The 12,687-nt window shown below is 38.2% G+C and overlaps 1 protein-coding gene across 1 annotated transcript in view; it reads right to left on the reverse strand.

The window, feature by feature from the left end:
• CUBN (cubilin) overlaps positions 1–12,687 on the reverse strand; it is a 259,861-nt gene that overhangs the window by 61,129 nt on the left and 186,045 nt on the right. The window contains exons 49-54 of the mRNA XM_034644347.1: positions 9,002–9,173; positions 7,742–7,948; positions 5,102–5,251; positions 3,208–3,329; positions 2,451–2,676; positions 599–786 (exon numbers count right to left, since the gene is read on the reverse strand). Coding sequence (XP_034500238.1) covers positions 599–786; positions 2,451–2,676; positions 3,208–3,329; positions 5,102–5,251; positions 7,742–7,948; positions 9,002–9,173 — 1,065 coding nt within the window. The remainder of the gene's footprint in view (positions 1–598; positions 787–2,450; positions 2,677–3,207; positions 3,330–5,101; positions 5,252–7,741; positions 7,949–9,001; positions 9,174–12,687) is intronic.

The raw sequence follows: 12,687 nt of genomic DNA on the forward strand, positions 1-12,687 counted from the left end.
CGCTGTGCCACCCAGGCGCCCCCATATCTTACATTTTAGGTTGTGGTCTATTTTGAGTTAATGTCTGTATACGGTGAGAGGTTAAGGGTTGCTCATTGGAGCTGGTCCCTCTTGTTGGTTCTGCCTTCTTCGGTGTCTCCTGGCAGAATTAGGAGGCTCAGGCTTGGCAGGAGAAGAGTACTTCCCAGGCCATTTAGGCCTTACATTCATTTTGTCCTTGAGTATCTATTAGAAAAGAAAAACAAGAAGAAAAAAAAAGAAAGAAACAAAGAACACAACAAAAAAATCTGGCCTTCTCTCAGTTTCCGCAGAAAGGATGAACACTAAGTGTGCATGACAATTTAATAAGGCCAGAAAACAATCTCCTTAATTAAGTTACTTTGCCTACATACTAGCAAATGAAAAGTCACGGGGCAATATGCGTGTTGTGGTTCAAATTTTAACTCTCAATAGTTGAGATTTCTCACATTTTTATTTAAGAAATCCAACCAAGAAAATTGCCATTTACTTACTTTGAGAGGCAATGAGTCATTTCTGGTCTAAATGTTTATGTTCACAAAACCAGCTCGACTCCAATTAAATAAACAAGCGTGCTCACCTTCACAAAGCTGGTCTGACACTGTCCATCACCGCTGGGAATTAGGAAGTTGTTGTCAAAGCTGATCTCCAACTGTTGACTTTCGTGAGTAATGACTGTCCAGGAACATCTGCTGTTCTCGGGAAAATTCTGAGGCCAGTGAGGGGATCTGATTGTGCCATTACCTGAATGAAGTATTCCCCCACAACCTGAGAAATTGTCATGGAAAAGTCATTAATTTGAGAGGAAAATAACCATTTTCGTAGCCCAAGACTTCCAAAGGAGATGCATTTCTATATGTGAGATTTTAGGTTTTCTCTTTTCTTATGTATGAGTCACTGGCCTTTGGGGCAGGTATACGACAAGAACTCTCAACAAATGTAAGGTCCCCAAATCCAGAGGAAGCTTCAGCTGTTATTGTTTTGTTATACTTATATTGAACTCACCTGAGGCCACTAATCCTTGCCATAAAGAGGATAGACTTCTATTCTGTTTTCAAACAATGGCAATAGTTTTTACTCCCCTTGAAGCTATATAGTATTTGTGAACCAGCAATCCCAAGTTCTGTATTTTATTTCACCGTGAACACATGAGAATACAAGTCTACACTCATCTGTAATTTTACTCTAACATACAGGACTAGAGAAAATGATTTTGTGAAGGAGAAAAGTCTTCCATTAAGCAATCTGGTTTGTTCATATTGAAACCCTGATGGATGAAAATAATCGACATAAATTAAAAGAAAGAAAATACCGATTTTTTACTATTAAAATATATACTTAAGAGATGACAAAAGGAAAAACATGAACTCAAAACAAAATGAAGTTAAATTAAAGAGTATTCCTGTATCTTTTGCTTTTAAGCCCTTGGAAAACCAATGGTGCACCTAAAACTCCTCTCTGACCTCAACAACAACGAGTGATTTAATGAGAGGAAGTTTGACTCATTCCACAAAAACCTTCATAATAAATCAGGCTCCCCTAGAAAGAATTGCCCTGTGTGATACTGCAAGGCTTTAAAGTAATCCTGACTAAAGTATCCAATGCAAATTCTTTTTTTAAAAAAGATTTTATGTATTTATTTGAGAGAGAATGAGTGCACAAGCAGGGAGAGGGGCAGAGGGAGAGGAAGAAGCAAGCTCCCCACTGTCAGGGCTCAATGCCAGGACCCTGGGATCCTGACCTGAGCCGAAGGCAGATACTTAACGGACTGAGCCACCCAGTTGCCCCTCCAATGCAAATTTTATCTTTTCTGGGAATTTCCATGAAGATCATATTTTATATGCACAAAAGCTACCCTTTTGAAATCAAATCTATTATACTTTGCCACATACAAAGCATCATTCTAAATCACAAATCTGGTCACTTTGCTGCTCAAAACTCTTCAATGGCTCCCCATTACTCAAGAGACAGTTTAGAAGACAAGGCTCTTCATGATATGGACCACTTAATTTCCTGCTCTAAGCTTACCACTCAGCATTCTGCCTCCAAGTTCCAAATATTCTGAAACTACTTGTGATTCCAACACATATTTTCTATTATTTTTGATTCTCTGGTTATGCCATGCCCTTTTGCCTATGTAGGCAACATGGTGAAGTGTTAAGATCAGATTTCTGGGCCCCACTATCTTTATTCAAATCCTGACTCTACCAATTATTAGCTCCATGACTGTGTCCCCAGTTTCCATCCACATAAAATGGAGAAAATATGTATGGCTATTGCATCTTCCTTACAAAGGTGCTACATGAGATGACTTGTGTAAACAGTCCGAGTTGAGTCTAACAGAGAGTAGATATAAAATGCATACTTATTACATTATCTAATAAATTTTAAAAGCACATCAATTTAAAAAGTGCAGAGAATGTTGCTTTTACCTAAAGTCTGCGTGTTCCACGTGGCATAAAATCCACCATTTTGCACCGAATGGTCCGAGTTAAAAATCACCACCAGCTGGTTGGAACCAGACTGGATTGTCCTGGGGTTTGAACTTCCACAGTATTGTCCTATTATGGGAGATCCAGGAGAACCACCGTTTCTGACAGTGACAGAGTCCCAAAGACAGGTTGCATGGGCTTCAATATCAAAGTCACTAAACGTAAGCTGCAGGAGAAGATGAGATGCTCTGAGCTGTAAGTGAGATTAGCTACCTAAAGTTAGATAAGGTCCTCACAAACCCTTTTACTTTGTTTTAATTTGTATAATTTTATATTTATGTCTTGTATTTGACTGTCCCCTGCCCTCCTCTCTTTTCCCTTGTTGGGGGTTCTTTTGGAAATTTTGAGAGGGGATATTTCTCCCTGGAACTGGAGTCACTAGGGGGACCTTTTCAGTCCAGTGGGCTGGGATGCCAACTCATATCAAGAACGTGATCATACTTCTCTCCTGGATGGGAATATTATACACACACACACACACACACACACACATATATATACATCTTCTTCTTCTATGCTTGCAAAAGAGATTTCTTCAGTCACTGAATACTTGCAGATGTCTGTACTCTAATGAGATTTTGGGGAGAAAATGAACTGATCACAGAATCAAAACCTATTCTAATTGCTTGCTTATTAAAAGAACTCTGTTTCCACAGAGGACATGGCATTTTTGTTCTAGAACAAAATCAGAACTCACAGTGATGGTATGGCCTTGAGGGGCTTCCAACAACCAGGAACAATGGGTCAAGCTGTCATAAGAGGCTGGATAGTTGGGGCTTGTGATCACTCCATTCTCACCCAGCTGTATTCCACCACAGTCTGAAATTAGATTTGTAAACTTCTAAATAAGATACAAGAAAACAAACAAAAAAAGCTCTGCAAAGCCAAAGGAAGTGGGTCTTACAGCCATCATACTTTATGATTTTAAAAAAGCAATCAATAAATAAATAGATGAAAGTGGATAAAGGCAAAGTAAAACTGGGTAGAAGATAAGAAATAAACAGAATCTCATATAGTGTGAATTAAACAGAATCACACAGGGAAGACAGGATCATGTTTAGGACAAAGGAGAAGGAAGATAATCTGTACCAGAAATGGCGAATAATTAGATGTGTGTATAACTGACACTCTGACTAGGGACAAAGTAAATATCACTGCCTTTCTTGAAAAAAGAGACCAGTAAAAATAAATACAAGCTTGAAGAATATGATCCATACCAAAACTAAAGAATTTGTCATTTGATGAGAAGCACTTATGTCTGTAGTCAGCTATCAAAGTATACATTAGCATAACAAGTTGAAGAACGGATATATCTTTACAGCATAAGGTTGTCTGATTTTCCACATGAGTAATACTGCTTCTAAAGCCTAGCTCTCCTCTTTTAATCCAATAAAGAAAAATCAACTGGCAAGATGGTTAATCAATCTTATTCCCTCTCCCAATCAACTATTTGATTATAACAGAGAAATGTTAGATAAAACTATAACCAATATATATATTGATCCATAGACAAACTTCGTAGGAAAAAAAGAGGATTTCCAAAATCTAAAAAAAAAATGAGTATACTCAAATTCTGAGGGATAATCTTGAACTGAGAATATGTCAGTCTGAAAGGATGTAGAACCAAGATGTGGGCCCCACAGGTCAAGGTCTAAGGTCTTGATGACCATGCAGAACTATGGCCTTGGACCCACACAAAAGGGAGGGCTGGAGTTGAGACTTTTACATAATGTTGAGACTCTAAAAGAACTATATTAGTGAAAGGGACTAGAAAATTCTGATGGCCCAGAGAAGCAGCAAAGAGCAGTGCTGTCTGTCTTGGACTGAATTTTCAGAAACAAACTGAATGTCACAGATACAAATCCAAAACAAAACATTAGGAAATAATGTCTCGTAATATGTTCAAAACACACATCATAACCAAGTAGGGTTTATCCTGGAAATTAAAGGATGGCTTAACAAGAGAAAAGTCTTTTAATATATAATTTATCATGTTAATACATTAAAAGGAGGAAAGGAGAATCATCTCAATAGATGGAGAGAAATCATTTGATAAAATCTTACATCCATTCAGAATAAAAAAAAAACTGTACACTAACAATTGAAGGGACTTTCTTTAATCTGATAAGAAGTATTTATTGAAAACCCTAAGAGAAATCAATATATTTAACAATAAAGGGTCACAGGCTTTCACATGAGGTCATCCTTTCCATTTGACATGATGGTGGCCTAACCAGTGAAATAAGACAAGAAAAAGAAATGAAGTTTTGAGGCTGAAAGAAAAAAAAATCATCATTGCAGAAAATATGATTGTTTATACAGAAAAACCAAAGATAATCTACAGACAAAACACCAAAATTAATAAAAGTATAGCAAAATCCCTGGGCTAGAGATCAATATATAAAAATTTGAAAATTCCTGGATATCAGCAACAACCAATTAGAAGATGTAATTTAGAATATCTCCTTGAGATTAACAACAAAAAAATAGCTACCTAGAAGTGAATCTAACAAAATACATGTGAGATCTTTATGGAAAAAATTATTATCTATTATATTGCCAGAGTTTGAGAGCTTAATCACAAGTTTTACCTGTAAAAGAATACTCTGCATGGAATCCAACATGTTCTACACGTTCATTGGTGACAAAGTGTATCCACACCTGAGGATAAGGTGTAACCAGTGGCACTGTAGGTTTTGAAGGTCCACAAAGTCTCCACATCAGAGGCCCATCAGCATTACCTGAACAAAATAGCACACCAAATGCCATTATTTATATAGCTTTTTAGAAATATATTCAATGAATTCAGTAGGAACAAATAATAAAGAACATTTCAAGGTATTTATTGACACACATCGGAATTCTGATTTAGCAGCAGATGTTTTACAAAGTTACTTTCTATCTTTGTCAACTGCAAAAGAAAGAGTCCCTCCAACAGAGTAAAAACAAACAAAAAAAACAAACAAAAAAACCCCATGCTTTTTTAGTATAGGTATCTTTATTGTAGGTGCCATTTTGTTCCAATTTGTGTTTTCATCATTATTTCAGCATACCTAAACAGAGATACAATTAATTTAAAAATATATTTGGATGTGCCTTTTTTTAGGGAGTAAAAAATATAATGCCAACAGTGACAAAATATATCATCAAGATAAAAGTGATAATTATCTAAAATTTCAATGATTTCTTCACTGCACTTAATCAACTAAAATGAATAAGATATTCTGTACTTAGGCTAAGAACTATTGGATTTGGAGCTGAGTATTTTTAGGAAGATTACTTTATGGAACACCTACAGAGCTCACAATTAATCTGCTCTGTATTTATTCTGTCAGACCAACATCGTTGATTTTGTAAGTCAACAAAATATAGTACTTTAACTCTCTCTGAAATGGGGGAAGAGGGAGAAGACTGCATTTAACTGACTGGAATTTGATATAGAGCTCCTCTGCTTAGTTCAATAAGCCAACGGTGTTTTGTTTTGCTTTGTTTTTTTATTGAAACTCAAGTTAGTTAACATATAGTGTAGTACTGGTTTCAGGAGTAGAATTTAGAGATTCAGCAGTTGCATATAATACCCAGTGCTCATTACATCAAGAGCCCTCCTTAATGCCCATCACCCATTTAGCCCAGCCCTCTAGCCGCCTCCCCTCCAGCAACCCTCAGTTTGTTCTCTATAGTTAAGAGTCTCTTATGGTTTACCTCCCTCTCTGCTTTTATCTTATTTTCTTTTTCCTTCCCTTCCCCTATGTTCATCTGTTTTGTTTCTTAAATTCCACATATGAGTGAAATCATGGCATTTGTCTTTCTCTGACTGACTTATTTCATTTAGCATAATATACTCTAGCTTCATCCACATTTTGCAAATGACAAGATTTCATTCTTTTTGGTGGCCAAGTAATATTCCATCATATATGTACACTACATCTTTATCCATTCATCAGTCAATGGGCATTTTAAGCCAGTGGTTTTGAACCAGGTGGCAGTGGTGAGGTTTATCAGAACCACATGGAGAACATTCTCAAACTACAACTTCCATTTCCTTCATAAATCTTCTTTAGATTCATCTACTTAGGAGGGCCCATATGATTCTCCTGCTGAGTCCCTTGGTCTGTGACCACAGACTTTATCAAATTCTCCTTGAAAATTCTGTCCACCATGTTCTCAAAGTCAGCATTGACTTCAAGAGCTGCCCTAGAACATTGTCACCAGCTCACTGTGTTAGTTTCTTCTGTTTTCAGCCTCCTTTAAAATAAAGTTTTGCAGTGACATGGAACTCAGTGAATTTTAAATAGCACGGATGATCTACCATGTTAGTTTACTTCTCTTTTTCAAACCAGGAAAAGAGTGCCAATGTAACAATGGAGGCAGTTTGATGGATCGCCCACGACTCAGGACTCAACTGCAAAGAAGACTAAAATGGATTCATCTTTCATGAAGGGAGATTTTTAAAAATTTTTAAGAGAACTATGGTTTACCAAGCACACCTCAGTCCATTTCTATCATGAAAACAAAGACAAACTTGACTTTTTGGGGGATAATTCCCCAAGTAGCTTCCACGCACTTCTCCATCTGGTACATTGCAAGCTTCTTTTGATTTCTGAGTAGAATTCCTGTAAATTCAGGAAATCACTGATACAATCTGACCATGCCAACTTCTAGTCTGTGAGGAAAGAAGTCTTGCGTAATGAAAGATCATTGAAGGGCCCACCTGCACTCATCAAGAGAACACAGACAGGGGGCGCCTGGGTGGTGCAGTCGGTTAATCGTCTGACTCTAGGTTTCAGCTCAGGTCATGATCTCAGGGACATGGGACGGAGCTGCCTGTCAAGCTCCCTCCGTGCTCAGCATGGAGTCTGCTTAGGATTCTCTCTCTCTCTCTCTCCCTCCCTCTCTCCCTCTGACCCTCCCCTCCACGTGCTGTCTCACTCTCTCTCTCAAGTAAATAAATAAATCTCTTAAAACAATGAGAGAGAGAGAGAGAGAGAACACAGATAAGCTGAATTTCTCCTGGGTAAGGCTCACATTAACTGAAACAGAGAGTCTCCTTGCAAACTCTGATCCCTCTCACTCACCAGTCACAGGGCATGTTACCTCAGCTGGCTACACACAGAAAATATAGCATTTTCTGACCAACGTTCTTTTTGAATTCTGTGTAAATATATAGCCACTAAATATATAAGAAGAATACTGTGGATAAATAGGAGAACACCTTCCTTGATTGAACTCACCCACTCGGAACTCAAGGACATCAAACTGACAGTCTTGGTGACTTTCCAGGTAAAAATCCTCAAAATGAATGTAAATGGATGAATTTCCCTGATTTGGATTGCTGAGAGTCCATTCACAGTTTAAGTTTCTTGAGTAATTACTGACTCCATTATAGCCAGGAGAAGTAAAGTTTCCTTCAGGGGAATGTGTGAGGGGCCCACCACACACTAAGAAAACAAAAGGCAACAGAGAAAGTAAGAGTGAAATTCACAGGATAACAACATACAAGCAACCCAATAACAACTAAAATAACAACAGCAAGATTTTTATTGCTTTTGTGTGTTTTTCTAGGTGAAGTTAAGATTGTGGGTGAAGGGCTGGCTCATGCATGCAGACTATGGAAGAAGTTTCTGTGAGCTTGGAAATATGTATAAAAATAAACAACTTCTTTATTTTCCTCTAGGGGAGATTAGGGGGATTTAGGGATTTGGCTATGCATCAATTTCTCCTAACTTAAGCCTATTGTTCATTAATATTTAATTTAGAGAAATATCTAACCTACTGTGGTGGTCTAAGCGGCTTCTCATTAGCAATTCTCTACTTGACCCAAGAATTTAATTGGATCAAACAGATAACACAACATCAAGTGCCAATGAACTTGCCCCTTTTCATATGGTAATGAATGTTCCTCTTATCAATGAAAGAACTTGAAGGTTTTTTAAATATTCAGTTCCACTCTTTCTAAAATTTTAAAACTCAGGTAACAGCACCAATCCAGAAAATAAGAGAATATTTAGACCAGAAAGGCTGTATCTTGCTTAATTTTTAAATACTCTGTATCAAATGTGAACCCTCATTCATTTACACTGGAAAAATATGTATATGGATGGATGACTAAGAAACAATAAAATCTGGCTATCTTTAATTAAATGAGTTACTTCTGGGGAGTCAGTTCCTTCTAAGCTGAAGGTCTCATTCAGCACAAAATAATTGACCAAGGACTGCAGAATGGGCAACCAATATAATGGCAACGTTGCATAGAATTGAGCCAGATTTCCCAACAGCATTTTTAAATGTTTTTAACTCACAATAGCAGCTTTCTGAAACCAGAGCATTTTTTTTTCCTGTATGAGATGGGTTTTCTACCTAGTTATACATGTTTGCCTTGTGCAGAAGATCCCAGGTATAATTCTGATCTCTGAAGAAAATAGATGGCTCCCGTGCTGTCGGTAGTAGCTGTGGGACACCCGCAGTGCCCACGATACAACACCTTTCCTTACCTGCATCTTCGCTGGATGTGTAGGAAGCACTGAAGCCTCCATAGGGCCTCGATCCGTCAGTGAAAAACACGACTTTCATTGTATTGCCTGAAGATTTGATGGTGTCGCTTACATTCACACTACTACACAGTTCCTCCAGCTGGGGTGAGTTACTTCTAATGCCATTGAGTATCTGTTGCAAAAACAGTTTAATCTCTAGTCATGCTGTCCATCTGACTGAGTGTTTCCTAGAAGATTATATTCACAGCCCCGATACACTTCCTTAGAAGGAAACTCTGTGCTAAAAGGAATTACTTAACAGTATGGGCTCTTCGCCCAGTGCCACAAGCCACTGTGTTACCCGAAGCACATTCTGTGGCCTCAGGGTCATTTCACTAAAATGAAAGTATTAGAGTAATGCCCTCCTGCCATGTGGTGACAAATGAAAAACTGCAGTACTGTCTGCAGTTGGAAACCGTGCTCGAAATGGAAATTAGACCAACACGCTTACATCTTAGTTCAGAGAGTTCACCGATGGACCATTTTTCTTAACAATGTATTGGGACCTTTGATATTTGGAATGAAGCCTTAAATGTTAGTCTTTGATGACTCGAAGCATATAGTAACTCAAATATTTTTAAATGCCTTGAGAAGTAACTTTAAAAAAATCAATCTCAATATAATAGTTCCTTCCTAAGTACTTAGAGATCCAAAGCCTCAATTTTCTTATTAATTTGAATTTTAAAAAAATGGATTAAAGGTATGCTCGCTCCAAAATATTAACAATTCTAGTGATACACATATTTATGATAGTTGCAAAGTGTTATTCGACTTCTGTGCAAAACCAAGGGAGTTTCAGGATGCCTGGTTGTTAACGTTTGGGAAAGATCCAGAAGTAACTAAAGAATAATTGACTGATTGAGTAGCTGATATTCCTCTTTTTTAAAAAGGACATGAATCATCACGAAATAATCTAGAAATAATGATTCAGAGTCTAACATTAGGAGATATGGAGGAGAAGAATGCACTCCATAACAAAGATGTGAGCTTTTTAATTCACTAAAATTGATCATGAAATTGAGCTCTGTGAGGGCTTCTGGTTTAAAGTGTCTTCCGACTCACAGGACCAGACACAGTGTTTCTATCACTTACTGAGCACCAACAAAATGCCAGACTCTGCTAATAGCCTACTTGCATTACTTTATTCAATTAGCACAATACCCTCTCAGACACATAAAATCATCCCTGTTTTCCAGAGTAAGACAGTAGAATTCAGAAAGGTTATGCAATTTGCTTCAGTTCAAAGAACTAGTGATAATAAAATTGGATTTAAAGCATCCCTCTGATTCCAAACCATGAAGTAATGTACAAGGAAACAGAAGATGACAAAATTTCAATAATACTGAAAACAGGAATGGGCAACATATTACCAGAATCAAAAGGGATTATCAGCAACTGCAGACTAATGGAACATGTCAGAAACCCTGATCAATGGCGGTTATCATTGCACCAATGTCCACCCTGAGCTTAGAGTCACAATGACTAACAATTGTTCAGGCAGCCATTTATCACATGAACTCCTGTCTTTGAGGCAACCAAAGTGCTGTTTCCACTTTCCTCCTCCACTCATGATTGTACTCGGAAACTACAACTCCCAGAAAACAATGGGATAGGAAGTAGGCATTTGTGATTCAGGACAAGCTCTGAAATTTGCTATATGCAGGAATAAAATCAGGCACATATCTCATTGTAGCGCATGCTGGATGGTGTACCTTTGCCTCTTCTCCATCTGGACAGAGTCGATAAGCAGGTTTGGAGTAACTGTATGCTCAGGTGGCTGGATAAGGTATTAATCCAGAGGCAGTGCACTTAAGGCTGCCCTCACTCAACCTGTAGATCTCAGGAAGTTTCCCTTCTCCCTCCCTCCCTCTTTTCTCTTTTCTCTTTTCTTTTCTTTTTTCTTTTCTTTTCTTTTCATTTCTTTCTTTTCTTTTCTTCCTTTCCTTTCCTTTTCTTTTCTTTATCTCTCTCTCTCCTCCTGTCTCTTTCTTTCTGCCTCTCCTTCTCTTTTTCCTTCTTTTCTTCTTTCTTCCCCCTCACCCTCGCTTTTTTCTGAGAAGTTCTCAAAGTGATAAAGTGTGGGCAAAGGGCAAGCCACATCCCCTTATTTACATCAGAGTGAAGAAGAAACAAAACAAACGTTGGACCTATAAAAATATATCTCAAAGAAAAAGAATGTGGACATGATATTAAAGATTCATAAGAAATTAATTCTGAAAGTTATTGTTGGAGCTTTAGCCTCCCCAGGAGAAAAGTCCTGTAGATATGACATTTGTAGTCTCTCCTAGTTAAATGGTCATGTCCCCCCAAGCCAACGAAGACCATAAGTTGACAATTCCATGCACACAGAGCTTCCGAGCAGCATTTTAGTACTTCATTCTTAAATATGAATAAATAGCCAAGGGTCATTAGACATTTAAGGAAGTGTCTAATGTAAAAGGCAGAGACCAATCAACATACATAAATAGGAAACAGGAAATTGAAGGAAATGGACCTCAAAAGCAGCAACATAAAACTTCAAAATTATGATTAATATATTTATATACATATGTGAATATATCAAAATACATATATTTTAATATTCATAGTATATTCAAAAAACAATTGTAATATAAGGATAATTCCAGGTATACACCTTCTCAAAAACTTCATCATCCATGCCCAAATCCTTATGGAGATACAAGAACATAGCCTCACCAAAAAAAGGAAATGGGTGCGCCTGGGTGGCACAGTGGTTAAGCATCTGCCTTTGGCTCAGGGCATGATCCCTGTGTTACGGGATCGAGCCCCACATCAGGCTCCCCCGCTATGAGCCTGCTTCTTCCTCTCCCGCTCCCCCTGTTTGTGTTTCCTCTCTTGCTGGCTGTCTCTACCTCTGTCGAATAAATAAATAAAATCTTTAAAAAAAAAAAAAAAAAGGNGGCACCTGGGTGGCACAGCGGTTAAGCATCTGCCTTTGGCTCAGGGCGTGATCCCTGTGTTACGGGATCGAGCCCCACATCAGGCTCCCCCGCTATGAGCCTGCTTCTTCCTCTCCCACTCCCCCTGCTTGTGTTCCCTCTCTCGCTGGCTGTCTCTATCTCTGTCGAATAAATAAATAAAATCTNTGTCATGGCGTCAGGTGTCCAGCCCAAGAAGGAATGAAGGAGCGTGCAAAGTCGAGGGGGAAGGGAATGCCCTGCATGACAGCTGGCATCAGGCTTGCAGCTGATGGAAAAAGGCTCAAGGAAGGATATTGCTAAAGAAAATGAATGAACTGGTGGATGTGCTTTACTATACACGGTGGGGATGTAGCCCTGGAGTGAAAGCGTGTGGAAGAATTAGTGATATGTACATAAAAAGCTCAATGTAAAAAAGGACGTGATTATTGTTATTAATCAGAAAAACGAAAGCAAATGCTACCATAGCATACTACATGGCTATAGCTGTATAATCATAGTAATGTAAACATTGAAGAGCAATTTAAACAAAATCTGTGACATATGCGTTTTGGGAGGAAGTTGGGGGAGTCTGAACTGTGTGTAACCCTGTGAGCATCTGTGGTGTGTGTGTGGTGGGGGTGGATTGTGAAGAGAGCTAAACCCTCATCTCCCATAGTTGCATGTGGACAGATGATGTCTAAGACCAAAAAAAAAAAAAAAAAGTAG

This window comes from Ailuropoda melanoleuca, chromosome 15, assembly GCF_002007445.2.
Source record: "Ailuropoda melanoleuca isolate Jingjing chromosome 15, ASM200744v2, whole genome shotgun sequence".
Taxonomy (NCBI): Eukaryota; Metazoa; Chordata; class Mammalia; order Carnivora; family Ursidae; genus Ailuropoda; species Ailuropoda melanoleuca.